General features: G+C 31.1%; 3 protein-coding genes across 3 annotated transcripts in view; 2 read left to right on the top strand and 1 right to left on the bottom strand.

Moving 5' to 3' along the window:
- The window catches only part of LOC143048076 (uncharacterized), a 112,723-nt gene extending 102,634 nt beyond the window's left edge, over nucleotides 1–10,089 (bottom strand). Inside the window, exons 1-7 of the mRNA XM_076221517.1 lie at nucleotides 9,419–10,089; nucleotides 8,150–8,301; nucleotides 7,594–7,623; nucleotides 4,453–4,626; nucleotides 2,972–3,353; nucleotides 2,230–2,432; nucleotides 422–619 (exon numbers count right to left, since the gene is read on the bottom strand). Coding sequence (XP_076077632.1) covers nucleotides 422–619; nucleotides 2,230–2,432; nucleotides 2,972–3,353; nucleotides 4,453–4,626; nucleotides 7,594–7,623; nucleotides 8,150–8,301; nucleotides 9,419–9,943 — 1,664 coding nt within the window. The 5' untranslated portion in view covers nucleotides 9,944–10,089. The remainder of the gene's footprint in view (nucleotides 1–421; nucleotides 620–2,229; nucleotides 2,433–2,971; nucleotides 3,354–4,452; nucleotides 4,627–7,593; nucleotides 7,624–8,149; nucleotides 8,302–9,418) is intronic.
- A 74-nt stretch (nucleotides 10,090–10,163) lies between these two features.
- Nucleotides 10,164–13,556, top strand: LOC143048077 (uncharacterized). Its single transcript, XM_076221519.1, has 2 exons — nucleotides 10,164–10,335; nucleotides 11,488–13,556. The coding sequence occupies exon 2, from the start codon at nucleotides 11,515–11,517 to the stop codon at nucleotides 13,063–13,065; it is 1,551 nt and encodes a 516-aa protein (XP_076077634.1). The 5' UTR covers nucleotides 10,164–10,335; nucleotides 11,488–11,514; the 3' UTR covers nucleotides 13,066–13,556.
- A 2,705-nt stretch (nucleotides 13,557–16,261) lies between these two features.
- On the top strand, nucleotides 16,262–18,470 carry LOC143048075 (uncharacterized). The gene has a single exon (XM_076221516.1). It carries the CDS (start codon nucleotides 16,452–16,454, stop codon nucleotides 18,102–18,104), a length of 1,653 nt encoding a protein of 550 aa, XP_076077631.1. The 5' UTR covers nucleotides 16,262–16,451; the 3' UTR covers nucleotides 18,105–18,470.
- Nucleotides 18,471–18,716: the final 246 nt, after the last annotated feature.

Genomic DNA, 18,716 nt, shown 5'->3' with positions numbered 1-18,716 from the left:
TAAAAGTTTAAAACTTATAAAAAGCTTTAATTGAAAGAATAAAACAATGCAAACTGTATTCGGGTGTGAATAGTATGTCACCTTAAATAGAAAATAACAAAGGCATAAAATGTGGCATATCAAAGTTAATAGTATCAAATTCTAATATAGAAACGCTGTTTTATGTATGCAAATGATTCCATGTATAACTTACTAGTTGTACTGAGACAGTGTATTGATGACATCAATCAGCTGTTTTATGTATGCAAATGATTTCCTGTATAACTTACTTGTTGTACTGAGTTTCGGGTATTGATGACAATATCAGCTGTTTTATGTATCTAAATGATTCTATATATAACTTACTTGTTGTACTAAGACAGTGTACTGATGACATCAATCAGTTGTTTTATGTATGCAAATGATTCCATATATCACTTACTTGTTGTACTGAGACAGTGTATTGATAACATCAATCAGCTGTTTTATGCGTGTACAGAATGAATCCATATGTGACATTACAGCATCATCATCAGCTATTGACACACCATGACCTTGGGTATCTAGAGCAGATATTCCTTTCTTTGGCGATACCATTAAACTACTTCCACGAGATTTATCACTTGTACCTGGTTTTGATCTGAAATAAATTCATAATAAATAGCATAAAATAAAAATCCATAAAAATTATACTGAAAGAGTAAAATGCGATTTTTGTTTTTAATTTCTTGTGCAAATATCATTGACATGAAAAAGCCTATCCAAAAAAAGCAACTGGATAATTTTCTCCATTAGGCTCAATTAATATTATAATTCATCTTTAAATTTAGGCTAATATAAAGAAATATTGTTTACCGGTACCTTAAAAGGTTGTATTCAAAGCATGCACCTTTACTTGAACCTTTATACATGTTGATTGTATGAATCAGACTTGGGGTAATTGTAATTGTAATCGTTAATCAGCTGTAATTGATTACAATTTTTCAAGTAATCAGTGTAATCATTAATCAGCCAAAAATCTGATTACATGTAATTTAATTTAATCAATTACTTTTCAAAATACCCTGTAATTATTATTGCTTTTTGATTACATTCTGATTACAATGAAAACAATCTAAAATTGTGTTTTTGGTCATAAAATGAACCTCTTTGTTATTCATATTTGATAAACTTTTAACATACTAAAATGGTTTGGTTAATTTAAGCATGTCTACTTCAGTAAAAAATAAACTGTTACAGTATTGAAAAGTCATCATTAGCCTAAGCAGAGACATATAATACAATTATATACCTTTTATCTTAGTAAAAGATATTGTATATACATGTATATTCATCGTTTTATAATGATCTTCATATTAATATTTGATAATAACTGTTATATATTCAAGTAATACTTTTCTTTAACCCTGAATTATAATCTTTTGTTAATTTTCGTGATTTTTGTCAACTTTGAATTGACAGGTAGGAGACTAATTAAGGTTTGATTTTATTGCAATTACCAATTGAGTATAGCTGTAGGGAAATATATATGATAAAAGATAAATCAGACATTAAAATTTATCTAATTAGCACAAACTAAATTAAAAGTTGGACAAATATGTAGTTTAAAATTTTAAAAAATGTATTTGGACTGGACATGTAAAATGCAATGATTTTTAGTACTTACATATTGTTTACAATTTGATTAAACATTTCTATTAAAATTTAACATAGTTTTAACTGGTAACTTTATTTCATCCATATTTAAACTTCCATAAACATGATAAACTGCAACTTGGAATACATATATATATAAATTATGAAAGAGGTCAGAAGACAAACAAAAAAACTCTTGATTATGATATATCTATATTAAATTTAATTCAAAATAATTCAGAGATCATTGGTGATAAAGTGTAATGTATATATATGTAGCGAAATTTGGTGTTTATTTAAATAGATGAAGTTTAATTTGAAGTTATCATTTTAAAATTGAACCAAATGAAATACTTTCTCAAAAATGCTATAGTTATATTGAACGTTTATTCATTCACATCATTCAAAATGTTTTGTTTTTAAATTCATTGTAATCAGATGTAATCATGATTACTTTGCAAATGTAATCATTAATTTAATCAGATACTTTCAGAAATGATGTAATCATTAATTAAATTTAATCGTACAAATGACAAAGTAATTGTTATTTAATCAATTACATTGAAAGTAATCGGGCCCATCTCTGATATGAATATGATGAATATTATAACTTACTTAACAGAGCCCAGGCCTCCCATACTACTGATGGATGGAAAGTGTGATAAGTTCTGTGACTGTCCTAGAGCATCTTTCAGTGAGCGAAGTGTGTCTCTGTAGAAGCCTTGTAATGACAGACATGCCCTCAGACGACCATACAGACTATCATCTTGTAATCCTAGATCTTTTCCTTCTTTGGTTTTACTTCTCTGTATACCTCCCTAAAGAACAAAATTAAAATATACAAAAATTTCAAATAAGTTCATTCATTTACATCTTACGTCTAATTTTTTAAATATGAAAACTTGTTGGTTTTCCTGCTTGAATTATTCTGAACTTTTTGTTTTAGGCCCTTTATTGCTTGCTGTTTGGTGTGAGCAAGGATTCTGTGTTGAAGGCAAAACTTCAACCTATAATTGTTAACTTTTATGCATTGTTACTACAATGGGGAGTTTTCTCATTGGAACTCATACCACATCTTCTAATTTATAATGATTTTTAAGATATATTTCTTAACTTTTGCATTCTTCTTTTACATTATTTGATGACAATTTTTTTTTTTACAATAGGCCTCGTAGAAACTGCTTTAATGAATTATTTGTCCACAACAGTACTTTATAGGAAATCTACAATTAACATTCTTACACATACGATTTAAACCAAATACAAAGGACATATTGTAAAATGAAAAGTATTTCCCTCCTTTACAAAATGTAATAGGACAACTGACTTTATATTTCTTAGCATAGTAAAAATGTACCTTTAGTTTTGACTCCACTTGACTCCTTAGTAATCTTTGTTGTGGATCAACTGTTGATAGAAGTTCTCTATGTTTGATTTCCTCAGCTATCCTGACCCAAAGTTCATCTTCATCATACACATTACTGGTGAAATTTCTAATATATTCTTTACAAGCTAATACTAACTGGTTGGTTATTTTTGTAAATACTATACCAAGAAACCCTGTTCTGGCATAGTACCTGGAAATAGAATCCATCTGTCGAACACTGTTCGTGATGCCTGGGATAGCATTGTTTATAATGGAAGCTGGTGTTGCATCATGGTATAGCTGATCAAAATGGCGTCTTAGGGATTCCAAATACTTTACTTTGTCTTTGGTATCATTCATGGCATCTGTAATTCTGTAAAATTCAATGAAAACATTAACATATGATTTTTCTTACCTAACAAAATTCAAAGGGTAGATACATATGTGTAAGAATTACCTTATGGACAGTTGCTTATGATTGGAGTTCATTGACAACAAAAGAACAATCTTTCTTTTTTTTTTACATACATATAAAGGTTTTATAAATATTTCCAACAAAAATTTAAATATAAATACTTCTAAGAACTGTTGATTTAAAAATACAATTTAGTAATTAGGAACATACCATTATATCTTACAAAATATATTCATGGTTTTATTTTTTTTCGAAGTCACTGTTTTGTATTTTTTTCTTCAATATCCATTAATTTTTTTAGGGCTTGCAATTGGTTATATTTATTAGGTAATGTAGGACAGAAAGTAACAGGACAAAAAGTCACAGACAAAAAGTCACGAACAAAAAGTCACAGGACAAAAAGTCACAATTCATATTTTCTGATTATTTTCTTTGAATAAAAAAACGATTATTTATACAAAGAAAATTTGTATTTTTCTTGAACTATTGTATATAAACCAACTTTGTAAACAAAATTTATCAAAAAAATATCAAAGATGATTAAATAATTATTAAAAAAACAAAATGTCAAAGTGGCTTGGCACTTAAATTGGTACCAAGAAATCTTTCTTTTGCACGATTAAAATTAAATAAATCTTTATTTTTCAAGTATAATGACACATTTCCTAAACTTTAATATGAATATATGTATTAAAAAAGAAAATATTTCAAGATATTTCTCTTACATATTCAAACAATTGTCAACAGATTATTTGTGACTTTTTGTCCTGTGACTTTTTGTCCTACCAAATTTTTGACTTTATGTCCTGTGACTTTTTGTCCTGTGACTTTCTGTCCATTTACCATACTTGAAGACTCTAAAAATGCATTTTTCAAGTGATTTGGATACCAAAAAAACAAATCAAATACATATTTTTGTCAAAATAATATGGTGAAGGTCAGTACTCGGGATACCACAATAATGGTATGCAATATTAATTTATCTAAAACAAAAATAAGTCATACATGTATATGTACTGAATGATAAAACTTTTTAAAAAAAAATTCAAATACTTACGAAGCATCAACAACTTTCCATTTCTTGAGCAGTCTAGATTTGGCAGTGATAAGTACACCAATAACGGCTTTACATTCCTTACTCTTTAACTGCTCTGTAATACTGGTCAACAACCTCTGACGTCTACGCCATCTCTCCAACTCCGATAGAGGTCCAGCATTGGGGTCCATAAATCTAAAATAGTCAATCATCAAGATTTAAATCTATTTCATGTTAAAAGCATAATTGTAAATAATAAAATACAATAAACTAAGCTTTAATATACCAGGCAGTTCCTTATGATTAAATATTTTTCCAACTCAAGGCAGCTGTCTCATCTAAACAAAAGACTGGAGCTCACTTGATATTACAAAATACCTTGTTAATTATCAAATAAAACCCCAAAATAAGTGTTTGATGTTACTGTGACTTGATGTTTAATTCAAATGATGTCTGCTTCTTATGAATATAGAAGACTTTTTCAAAGAAAAATTGTATGAAGCTTAGTTTGGTAATTTTTTATAGCAATTCAAAATTAAAACCTAACACCTTTAGTATGACAATTACAGTAAAATTTATATAAATATCGTTAAAAGACAAAATATCATTTAAGTGGAATAAAAGTCTAATATGATTGTAAGAATGTTTATGTTATCACCTTGCACTTTCTCGACTTGACTGGTTTTCTACAGCAGTTTGTTAAAACTTCTAATCAGTTGAAGTTTGGTTTTATAAAAAATAAAGAAATTTGCCATTTTGGTCAAAATTTTGAATAAATTGCAATACCTGGAGAGCAACCCTCTATCAAGTCACAGTAAGATGTAATAAATTTCAGAAAATATTGGAAGCAGATCAAACAGCCAGTAATATCTAGATAAACTGGCAAGCCATGGTCATCTTCCCCAAAATTCAAATAAATCAAGGCAAAACATCTAGAAACTAAACATTTTGTGAATCATATGAAATAATTTAAGATGAATAACAATGAAAAACATCACAGGAAAATCAAAATTCAAAGAAAGATATCAAACAAATGATTTTTTAATCAAATCACTAGAATCTAATTACATCACTTCTAACGAGTCAACCCAAAAGAACTAAAACTGCACCACATTTCACAATAAAATAAAATTGTCTTGAAGGGGAACTAATTCCAATACTTTTAGCATGGATAAACTGACATAAAACTAATCATTGTGTCTAAATTAACTACCACTCAATAATGACAGAATCTTATTCTAGAACCAGATTTATAAAATGTTCAAGTTTTATTAGCATAAATTTTAAAATCTGCTGAAATATAGTGAAATTTAACAAAGATGTATAACATGCATAAATTTAAAAGTACAAATAAATGTACAAATAAATGTATGTAAACATTGTAAGTCTTCACAAACTCTGATATCTGCAGGTACCCTAATGCAATAATGAAAATAGTATTTCAAGTTGGAACTTCTATTCTTTATAACTTTACACTAACTTGAATCAACCATTTCTCGATATTAAAACAAAGTATAAATCTGGCAAGGTCAGTGTCATTCTACAAGGGAATCAAAATAATTCTACAAATCTTCACCCTAGTCTTACCTCTCTTCAAAATAACTTAGGTCCAGAAATAATGATTCTCCACTTAAAAACACAATAGTAAATGTGATGAAAATCTTACTGAATAAGAATTTATAACAATAATGTCAACAAGAGTATCCTACATGTATAACACATATCATGTTAAGAAAAAAAATCTACTACAAAGCATTGCTCAACACTGGTTAACCTAGCTCTCCACCTAGCATAAAAACCTTAATCATAATGTTAATCACTTTTCAAGTCAGAACATCAAAAATTGCATAGTTAGACACACAAAATAATATTTAAATCTTTTGAAAAATGTCCACAATTTTCAGTAACGTGATTTTTCTATGGCAGAAATGTTCTAAATGCTTATTTTTTTAAATAATAATTGATGACTAAAATAATGACTACTTCAATCTTCATAATAGATTTAATCATTATGCAAAAAAATTTATACAAGATATTAATTCAGATATATTTAGCAAATAAATAATAATATTATCTTTTCTAGACACACCAAAACAGCAACTCGCCCCATCACAAATAAGTGCCATAAACATGCCAACCTTAAATTGATCCAGCTGTTTGCATCACTTCTTGTGTTTGTTTTACTATTATCAGTGTAAAGAGAAAGGATCAAATCTACATCAATCAATGATTCAGTCAAATTTATTTAAATGTTTGAAATAATTGATCAATACTTCTTTCCTATAAGTACCGACATATATTAAATAATACAGATAACACGTACATTATATACTACAGGGAGGGCAGTGCTGTCTCAGGAATCTAAAACTAAAGGGGTCAAGGTATATGGTCGAATTGCTCTTCAATAGTATAAGTCCAGAAGACAATTCTACAAAATTCTCATTTAATAAGTGAAGATTGTGTATTTTACACATATTTATATATTTTAAACACTGACTTCTACCTATTTGTAACAGGACATTACAACTGAATAAGACATTTACATGTATGAACAATACATAAAATCAGTAAAAATATATTCAGCACATTTAAAGTCATGTTAATTAATTTAGCTTATATAATAAATATGTTGATAAGCAAAATTTACATGTGAATTATTATATTTTAGTTTAATTTTGATGGGATTTCATGTCCAATGGTAGAAATAGAATTGGTCACATCTAATATATAAAGATTTTATATACTAAAATTTCTCATTTTTCGGACAACAGGTCTAAAGATAACAGGCTTTGAAAAAGATTTCTAATAAAAACAATTACATGCTACTGACCTATTTAAAAAAAAATATTACTTTTATGAATGGCTTTTATGAATACAGATACATTGAATGCTCTTCTTGATCTTAACATAATTATTTTTTTACAAAGAGGGTTTACCCAAAACAAGGCTGATTTTCAATCTTGTTTGTTTATTGCTAATAATGTCATGATTTAAGAAACCAGAGTACTTTTTTGGGTACTAATATTCTACCATTTGGTTCATGTCCCTCATAAATGATTTGTAATGGAAAAAATATTGCTGTAAAATCTACACATTATACAGATAGCACAATTATGGTATATTAGAATGAAATCTACTTCTACAAGTTAGAAAAACAATCACCTTGCTGGCTCATCAGGGAAAGCCACTTTCCTAGTAGAGAAAGTCAATATCAGTTTCAAGCAAGAAGATAAGAAAATGATGCTGATCTTTAAATCAAAGCTTTTGAAATACATAATATAGATAAAAGTACCCCTAAAGCAAAGGAGAATTATGATGTATTTAAAGAAGCCTTCTTGTCTATTAGTCTTGAAACTTGAACGATTTATATTTCTGTTGTTAAATAGTCTCTCTTTAATGAATTGGTATATTTGAAATCGGATTGTTTTCATGATCAGTTAGTTTTCAGTTAAAAGGTTTAATTAACTTTTGGACTTTACATAAAGGATTATCGTACACTGAGATAATTTTTTTTATTTACAGTTAAACAATAACAGTGAGATGCAAACAATTTTTATCCAACACCATTTTCCAAGAAATATGGAATAATTGGCATTTATTGCATTGATAAGTATATATATCAATAGTCAAAAAAAAATCTTAAAAACATGATTGGTGTAAAATCCAGATGAAGTGATGATTCAAAGTATGCAAAATTTATACAATGATGTCTACATACCTTTCATCTGAGGTGTCATTCAAAATAGTTTCTATTGTGTTCATCCAATCAGTTACCAGTTCTTCATACTGACCAATCAACTGTGTATCTAATGCTGCTTGTCTTTGCATCTTAAAGTCATTCAAAATCACATTTTCTGGCTGCTTCAGCATCTAATAAATATTACAGACATGGTTAAATTTTGACATTTAAGTTTATGTTAATTTCATATTGATTATTAAAGGAAGGATAACAAGATCTCATTCCCATGTTCAGTTTGAAATAATTGTCATGTGTACCAAGTTTCAATGTTTACTGATACGAATAATTTGCTTTTAACTTAAATAATACTTGTACAATATAACTACATTTGTAGCTCTGCACTATAGCATTTCAAGATGTCCAATCTTAAATTTGTTTTATTCAATGTCTAAACACCTTGAACCTTAGTTTAGTTAGGACAAATTTAAGATTATGTATGTTTACTTTTAAATTTGAACTACAATATAAGAGCCAAATAAAGGTCTTATTACCCTAATTCTTTTTTATAAAGAAAAGAGAAAAAAAACAACTGTATAAAGTTTAACCCTGCCCCACTTTGAAACTGTCCAAGTCAGGAGACTCTGGCCCTTGCTTGTCTTGCATGTTTTTTTATTTTAGTTTATTTATATGATTTGGAGTTCAGTATCATGTCCATATTCACTGAACTAGTACACATTTTTATTTAGAGCCAGGTGAGGACCACCTCGGGGTACAAATTTTTCTCACTGCATTGAAGACCCATTGGTGGCCTGGACTGTTATCTGCTCTTTAGTCAGGTTGTTGTCTCTTTGACTGCATATTCCCCATTTCCATTCTCAATTTTAATAGTAATATTTCAATTTGAGTTTGGTCCCTATTGAGTATTTCTGAAAGTGAATCTGCTATATTTAGGTCAATGTATAGTGCTGCTAACTAATAGACACACATAAGAAATTGAGGTTGTTTTACATGTACACAATGTAGATGATAGAAATTAAGTTTGTATAATTAAATGTGGACAAAAGGAGGATAATTATCTTTTCACAGTAAAATATATGTACATTTCAAATTTCATTACAGTGAGTGACCTATGCCAGGGGCTAACTTTTGAGGTGCGAAAGTGCATAAGAAGCAATGAAACATTGATATTTGTCATAAGACAATTGTACATGTAAATGTGATGTGAAGATATCTACTTTGAGTTGTCAATATATTTAAGTTTTATATTTTTTTTAATTATGACAGTAATTCAATATAAATCATTTTTACCAATTGCTTTGAACTAGCCATGGATGCTGTTGACTCATTTAAAGCTGTAAGAAATTTATCCATACTATGAGTCAAGTTATTTTGGCTTTCGTTGTTGCATTCTCCCCATTCTTTCTGCGCTTTAATTAATGGTATGTAAACTTCTGATAATAATGATGTAAGTGTTTCCATGGTATTATGCTTGAGTTCACCGCAGAAAATATCTCTTTCCATCCTTGTGGGATCAACATCTTTGTCGACTCTGTTCCTCAAGAAATACAATACATTCAACTGGTCCAAGTTGGCATCTTTCAGTGACGCAAGAGTGCCAGTCACGTGTAAATGACTGGTTGCCAATTCTCCTTCAGGCAATTTTTCACAGTAGAAAAACAATCTACATGGCCCCCCTGCTTTTAGAAATTTGTTTATTTTGTTAAGATTATTTTGTTCGGTCATAAAATCTTCAAGGAGAGTTGGGTTGTCATATCCACCAATTTTAAAACTTTCCTGGATCTTTCCAGCGATCCACCAATGTCGTTCGTCCATTTTAATACAAAAATGGTACCAAACCTATCTACAACATATAACTATTTCAAAATTAAAAGTGGCCTTTCCATCTACGGTTTCTGTAGCTTGTTTCTAATGTTATGGAACGCTGAACTTCTTTCATATGTAGGCCGCCATCATTGTTGTTGGTAACCAAAAGTGCCCGTATGAAGCACCTGTTCGAACAGTTGTTATCTCCCCTTAAACTATTTATTATAACATTATTATTTTTTTTTTATCTCATAATGATTATATCGTAAGCTTTTTTCATCAGTTTCATCAAATTTTTATAAAGAAGAGATCAGAATATTTTATCTTTTCGGATTTAGTCATTTTAAAACTGTACTTTCACTTTCGGATATTCTATGTTGTACTTTCACTTTGATCTGAAGGTAAGTTCATATGTAATAAATAGCACATTTCTATAGAAATGGTTAACTTTTTTTGTAAACACATGTATGCAATTCAAAGAACTGACTTTTATTTCAAAAGCAGATTTAGTTTAAACATTTTTTATTTGTTAAGCTACATGTATGCCGCGGTCATTGACCATTTATATTGTTGTAATACTGTTTTATCAAAGTTTTGATCCAATGAGCTTTTTAACGAGAATTTTCCTTTATAACATACGGTTAAAAAATCCGAGATTTATTCTGATGCATACATTTAGCATTAGACTGACTGATAAACTCTTATTTTCACTTTGATGGATAGTGTTAATAAACGATTGTGTGCCGGTATCTGTCTCAAATAGGATGCTTAGTTCACACGTAATTCGAATTCGATTCGCATTAACTAATTCGAATTAGTTTAATTCGCATTCGAAACGTTTTACGTCCTAACGTCAATTCTAATTCGAAGTACAATGCGCGTCAAATTCGCTTTACTGTCCAAACGACGTTAACTTTTAATTCTTATTAACGAAAACGTATTTCTAATTCGAATTGGGTAATTCGAATTAGCCAATTCGAATCAATTCGAATTAAAAAAGAAGAGTGTGTGAACGCGATTAGCGAATTCGATTCGCATTCGATTCGAATTCAATTCGAATTAAATGTCCGTGTGAACGAGGCATGATTGTTAGCTGTTTTCTTTTTTAAATACTGGTAAATCAGTAATTCATGATTTGATTTTTTTAAATTATGTTGACAGTGCACATTTTCATAGGACTTTTCAAAAGTAAATATTAAATAATTTCCCTCTTTACACTTGAAGAACGATCACCGGCAAAATATCAAGTTCACTTTTTTTGCTGATGCCGGTGAAATAGCCATTGTTATAGAAACATGCTATCGTGCCTGATTGAATCAAGATATTTTAATCAGTGCCTGCAAAATAGCCACTGATTTTATCTGTCTTTTCCAAAATAGTATGCCATCAGACTACATGTTGACAGTTCACAAATTAAACACAAATTAAACAAGTGTTGCATTAAACGTGAGTTCCCCTAGTTGCGTTTATCAGTCAAATGTCTAGGTACAAAAATCGAATAGATCTATATTAGTCAAACCAGTAACAAAGGTGTATTTTTTTTTAAATTTCAGGCTCAAGGCTAATTTAACAGAATAGGAATGTCTTTCAGTACATACAGAGAAAAGCAGTACCATAGAAACATCTGCCTTAAAATAAACGAAGCCCGTAAAGCCAGAAAGTATTGTGATGTTACTCTGCAGTCTGGCGAAGTAAAGGTCACCGCACATAAACTAATTCTGACATCTTTTTCTGATTTTTTTGAGACACTATTCCAAGATCATTCATCACAAGAACTTTTTTTAATAGATAATATTTCTTCCGAAATATTAGAAACTATCGTACAATTTGCGTACAGTGGGGAAATAAAAATAACAGAGCACAATGCAATGGAATTATATGAAGCTACTGTTGTTCTGAAAGCAGATGGCATGCAAAAGGCAACAGTAAATTTCATGAAAAGGCATATGCATGTTGATTTTGACAACCTTGTCAAAGTGTCAACCTTTGCATGCACATTGGGGTTAATGCAACAACTGAAAGCTGTGTGCTCATTCATTACGAAGAATTTTGAAGATGTTAAAAAGAAAGGACTTTTGAATTCACTTTCCGTAGATCATTTGGAAACATTGCTGTCAAACACAAACTTATCGGCTTTGATATTTGATATTCCGGCCGAAAACGTAGAACTGGAGTTGCTGAAGGTTGTACTAGAATACATCTCAAACAAAGGTGGTGGTCAGATAGAAAAACTTAACGTAGATTCCCTTTTATGGACTATCAAATTTTCGGAAATTCCGTTCCACGACTTAGTTGAAACATTAGAAAATTACCCTTCTGTATATGACAGTGACGCTATAAGAAATATTTTACTTTATATGCAGTACCCTAGAAATCAATCGATAGACCAACTATTGCCAAAGAAGTGGTCTGAGGTCAGGAAATTTTCAGGGTGCTGGAGAAATATGGAATATCATTATGATTATCATGGACATAATTGGACAAGGGATTTTCAATTTGTGGATGACCGTGCTTCAGAAATCAGAATTTTTGTTTCGAGATGTCTTTGCAGTACATTGGACAAAAAGAAAGTTATAACAAGGATCAATAGAATTGTAGTAACTTGCAGAAGTGGTAAAGAACTGAGCGTCATACACGAAGACAGCAAGGAAAAGAGGTGCAACAAGAAATGCTCTGATATAGAATTATCAGATGAGAGATTTATATTACAACGGAATGAAGTTATTGTTAAAGTTGAGAGCTTTTACAATACGACAGAAATGGGTCTAAGATTTACTTCTAATTTTGGCAACGTATTCGGCCCGTATGGCTCGGAATTTGGCGGAGATACTGCTGGGATAAAAACCAATAAACCTGGCAGTGAGCGGGGATATTTTTACTCTTTCTGTGGAACTGTATTGACGAAAACGTATTACCCTAATTGTCTCTGGGTAGGAGTAGACTTGCGAAGTCGGTCACCATCACCAGAGGAATCACATGACAGAGATGAACATGACAGAGATGACCACGACAGTTGGAGTAATGATAGTTATGAAGATCATAGCTACAGTGACCATGATAGTATTGACAAATATATAAACCTGGAAGAAGAGTTTTATGATTCTCCAGGGTACTACCAAGAAAGTGACTAAAATTCTATTAGCCCCAATCCAATTTAACTTATAATTTAGAACAGAATGCGGTATAACTTAGAAGACACATACACATTAATTTGTCCAGTCTGGATTTCTAAAAACGTTCTACAACATATACAGCTAGTGTCATATCAAAAACCGATAAGAACAAAAACTGGACCATCAAAATCCGAGGACAAATCCTGGTAAAAAGCTGAATACAGATGTGTGTCCAGAATGGATTCATATTTTATATCTCGAACCGAAGCTGTGGGGAAAATTCGGCAAGTTGTGTATTCAAGTTCTTCTTATCCTGAACTTCTTAAAAACTGAAGTAAGAACTACCCGACGATGCTCGTTATGAATTTATTTGCATATCTCTTGCACAAAAATTCGTCCTGAACTTGCATGAAATATTTACCACTGGACGTTAAGTAACAATCAAATAATCAATCTTGCCATGATAGAACTAGTTAATGTGTTAACAATAAAAGTAATGACATCATCAATATCAGTATATTTCAATATTCATTTAAACAAAAACAAAAACTATTTATTCAGTTAAATCTATGTGTAAGGGTCTGGATCAGGATTTACAGAAGTAGGGAAGAAATGACAAAAGAAACATATACTGTGGACTGTTGTTTGTCTTATCTTTTATCTCTCGATGGTTCTGTTGTCTGTTTTTCTACAACTTATTTTTTTTATTGCCTCTTGGTATCGGCTTCAAGATACTAAAAGGAAACACTAGGCCTTCTTTGTCTTTTTTGCTAGCAAGATTATGTTGGAACATCTTTTTTTTTGTGTACGTGTATGTTAACAAAACTCATTGTGATACCAAGATACCCACATGAAGATTTTGAATTCTAAGATTTCTAAACCCTATTAATTATGGTGTACTTAAGGATGTATTCTTCTGACGTTTCAGTCTCGTTGGAATCTCGTTCAGGAATTATTTCCAAAATATGTGATAAAAGTGGAAAATATCAACGAATTTTCAAAATATAATAATTGAACATAAATCTGTGAAAAAATTGTGTACTTACAATGAATAGTTTTTGAAAAATCCAGTTTTTAAATTGTATGACCAATCAATACAAGTCAGTCTTTTTAGCCAAAGTTTTGAGAAAATGGGTGAGGGGTACAAAATGATTGATTTTACAAGAATCATGTATATCCCATATCATTTTTGTCTTTTCAAATTTCTTACATATGTATGGCTTTAATCATTTATAACAAAAAAGTTTGAAATAATATTCATTTTGTTCTTAAAACTGAGAAAAATCACAAATTTACAAAATATTTGATAAAGAGTTGATGCTGACAAGAGAGTTGTTAAACTAAAAAGTTAAAGTCAACCATTCAAAATTTTTTACAGATGTCATCCCGTCCTAATTTACTTGATTGTGACCTCACCGAATGCATGCACATATGTTCACGTGAAGCCCGATTGGCTAGTGCTTCCGGAGGAAAAAAGATTTCCACCACGGCACCAGTTTTTTGTGCAGTTCGTAGTGCTCGGTCTATAGTTTTTTCTATGTAGTGTTATGTAGACTTTATCTTTTCTTCTTTTTTCGATTTGTCTAATGCCAGTTAATCACCATTTCGGAGTTTTAAATGTCCCATTTGTACCATCCGCCCCTTTATAACATCCGAAATTCCTAATACATAAGTCTTTAGTCTTAGCAAATTCAACCATTTCTTGAGATATTGTAATGAGTTATTCCAGGTTTATTGGGGCAGTTACTGTGTATATTTTCCCTTTGTTTTAACCCCCATGTTGATTTACGTTTTTTTTTTTAATTATGTGAACGTTTCATGAAGTTCCACAGATTGGAGCCCCCTTTGAAAATGAATTTATCTACGTCTATCTTTAGCCGAAATCTAAAGACCTAAATGTTTTGAAAAGAGTTTAAATGTAACAGGCCCATTGGTGGCCTTCGGCTGTTGTCAGCTATTTAGTCGGGTTGTTGTCTCTTTGACACATTCCCAATTTCCATTCTCAATTTTAAATGTGTATAATCATGGAAGTAATATTTAAATATTACTTCCATGGTATAATATATAGTCTACAAATGTTGTGTATCTTCTACAGTGTAAATGTGGTAAACAGTATGTTGGCGAGTCAGAACAGCCGTTTCACAAACGAATGAACGGTCATCGTAGCGACTACCAATGCAAGCCAGACCTCCCTCTTAGTCGACATTTGAGATCCCCTGGCCACACTAAGGCAGATCTCAATCGACTGACCATTACTATCATTGACCACAACTCTGCTTGGTCTAGGGAGGATAGACTTACTCGGGAAAGATTTTGGATAAGAAAATTAACAACTTTGGCACCAAATGGGATAAATGAAAAGATGTAGTTCGACACCATGCAGTGCTTCACATCTGGGTTATATTACTTATTATTACAGTCTCCGTTTCTATTTCTTTACCTTACTCATCTCTAAAATAAATCTGTTGTATATAACAATTTATATTGCTTAATTTTTTGAGGGATGTATAAGTACCAAGCCACGTTCAACTAGTTTACTTTAGTCAAAATTTATTATTATATTTAAACGACCGTTTGTTTTAAACATCGCAGACTCTAATGTAACTACACTACCGTTGTCAAATCTGAAATCTTTAGAAATTTAGACCGTTCAATGCTGTTTATTTGGAATTCTTATTGCCGACGCAATCTTTCTTGTAACATCATAATTATCGACACCGTTAAAGCTTTAGAATTGTGCTAGTTCATATCGCACATTATTATTTTTATTTAAAGCATATATTTGAACTCTCTGATGTAATTAGTCATATAACCTATGTCATGTTCAACAAATTTTTAGAATGGTGCAAGCGTCTTAACTGATGTTCGGTTTACCTTTTTTATTGTATAAATTTCAAGATTTAGTAAAAGTTTAATCTAAGAACTTAAAGATGATTCATTTATCATCAGAATCTGACTGACGAAGGATATCTGTTATCCGAAATATTTATAAATTATTACATTTATAGTTCCTTTTTATGTTATTGGTGTTGTTATGTACACTTTTTAGGCGTTTATATATATGAAACGTATCTTGCCTAATCCTCTATAATGAAACCTGTCGAAAGGTAATGCGAACATTTAAATCGATATTTATATATACATTTTGTACATATATGATATATGATATATATATAGATTTATATTAAATTTTTAAATGTCAAGAACATTACCAAGGTCGATTTTGTTCAACTTCCTGTGTAAACATAGCTCATTTTTCTTTAGATTTACTTGAGCTTAGAATGGATAGTCATGATTTGTCAACATTGACTTTGTGCAGAGATGTTATATATGGCATAATATGCCATGATGAATTGTGACGTGTTCTTATCGTTTGATGTCGTTGTGACGCTATAGATTTCAAAATGAACAGAAGCCAACATTCAAAGACAAGAGCAGTTCAATCTCTAATACAACTTGTTCAAACTTTTGCTGATACAAAAATTGTTAAATCAGAAGTAGACAAGTTGTCGAAAATTGGAATTGAATCTTACCACGATGAAAATAATCTGGATGTCCTTCACCATGCCATCATCGCCAACAACATTGAAGCAGTGACAGTTTTATTTTTCAAAGGATATTTTTTGCCACCACACGAGTATTATTCAATATCTTACATGCATCTTGCTGCCAAACTTGGACACAGAACTATACTTGGGTTACTTTTACAGGACAGACCTCATGACAATAAAGCTACTAACTTCAAGTATCAGTCGGCCAGTCAAAAACACTACAAAAAACCAACGGACGGAGATGAACGAACCGAAGTTACTCCACTTGATGTTGCTGGCAAAGGTGGCCATATTAGATGTGTGAAATTAATACTTGACCATTGTTTAGGTCGATATCATGACCGAAATAAGTTCTCTGGCAAGGACGCCCACATCAACATGGCATGTCAACTTGATTCGCCTTCAGCTTTGAAGCTTTTGTTGTCAGAGTCCCCTACAGACGATGATATAAAAAGTGCTGTTGGAGCCGCTTTAAAATTAGCTAAACCAGAATGTTTGGATATTTTATTACGCTTACATCCAGATTTGAGATCACTGTTTGGAGGAATGAACCTATATCATGTCCTTTATTCCTATAGTTTCCTTTTTGACAAGAATTGGGTTGAAGCACTCCCGACTGTGACCACTGTTTTAATACGTCATGGACACAGTGTTGCTTCAAACGTACCTTTTCGAACATATCCTTTGTACAGTTTGTTGTGCTTGTATGTGAAATGTTATGATATGCCAGAAAAACGTCCTTATATTATTGCGTGTATAGTACTGTTGCTGAACGCTGGTGCTAATCAGAATTTTGATGAAATTGAATTTGAAATTGCTCATGAAAATCTAAATGTTCAAACTGCATTTGGAAGATTATCGTACTCTACTGGGCTTCATTGCCTCTATTCTAATATATGTAGTTTAAATCTCCATTTTGAGGAGGAAGACAAATTCAAAACGATTGTTGGAATGTTGCAACAATGTTCAGAGATCCTTCTACGTCACGGATCAAATTTGCAGCAAATAGGACGAGTTAACGAGGAGGGGTCATTGATGGGGACCGCATTACACTCTTTCTGCGATATGTCTATTTTGATTGGATTAGACACAAAGACTCTAGCCTTATTGTTAAAATATGGTGCAGATCCTGAAATAGAATGTAATGGGCTCTATCCAGTTAGTTTAATATTCGAACAATTTGTTTGTTGCACCGTAGAAACACTCACTATTAAAGATCTGGATATATTTTTGAATATTTTAAATATGATGTCACATAAATGTGTCAAGGACATGATGGACGACATGATCGAGTATAAAACTGAAGATGCATCTGAACAAATGAAATTTAAAAACAAAATTATTAGCTACATGGCAGATATACTAAGTGATTGGACATTGAAGAAGGAGTGCCAATATCTTATATTAAAAAACTGCAAGCGAAAGATGGCAAAAGTCCTCAAACTGCCCATTCCGATGCCACTTAAGACAGAAATTCTTACAGTAACGCTAAACTTGATACCTTGAAAACAAAAGCATTTTAAAATCCATAGAACTTCAAAGGTTTGCTTTTGAATGAATTGTTAGTTTTAATGTTATCATATTTTAGGGTAAGAAAATAAATGCAGTACATTCTTTGGTGTATGTCGACGATGTCGTTCGTTGCTTCTCACAAGTATTATGACAAAGACCAGAAATGGTCATCGTGATCCAATATAAGCATTATGGGCGTGTTTTTGGTCATTTTAGAGTTTTAATACCGCACTCGGATAAAACATTCTTTCTTTCAAAAGTCTTGATTGCGAAAGTTCCCTTGATAATTCGGATCTTATTTCCAAACACATGAAATTTATTTGATAATCTTGTACAAAATAAATGGCTATATTTTACCGAGATATTATCTTGTTTTCTCTTTTTAGGAGAGCAATGGGTCGCCTTGTGCGCCCTCGTCTGAATGTGCCTGCATGAATCCGTTCGGTTGCATTTTTCATGAAATTGAAATAAATATGAGCATAGTTTCTTGAGTGATCAATACAGTCGTTTAGAATATAAATATGAATGAAAAAGATACGTTCGGTAAAAGTCAACGAGACACAAACTCAACCAACACACATACTACACCCGTTACTCAGACACAGT

This window comes from Mytilus galloprovincialis, chromosome 10, assembly GCF_965363235.1.
Source record: "Mytilus galloprovincialis chromosome 10, xbMytGall1.hap1.1, whole genome shotgun sequence".
NCBI classification, from domain to species: Eukaryota; Metazoa; Mollusca; class Bivalvia; order Mytilida; family Mytilidae; genus Mytilus; species Mytilus galloprovincialis.
The sequence above is the reverse complement of the archived record's forward strand: the minus strand, read 5'-3'. Positions and strand labels throughout refer to the sequence as shown.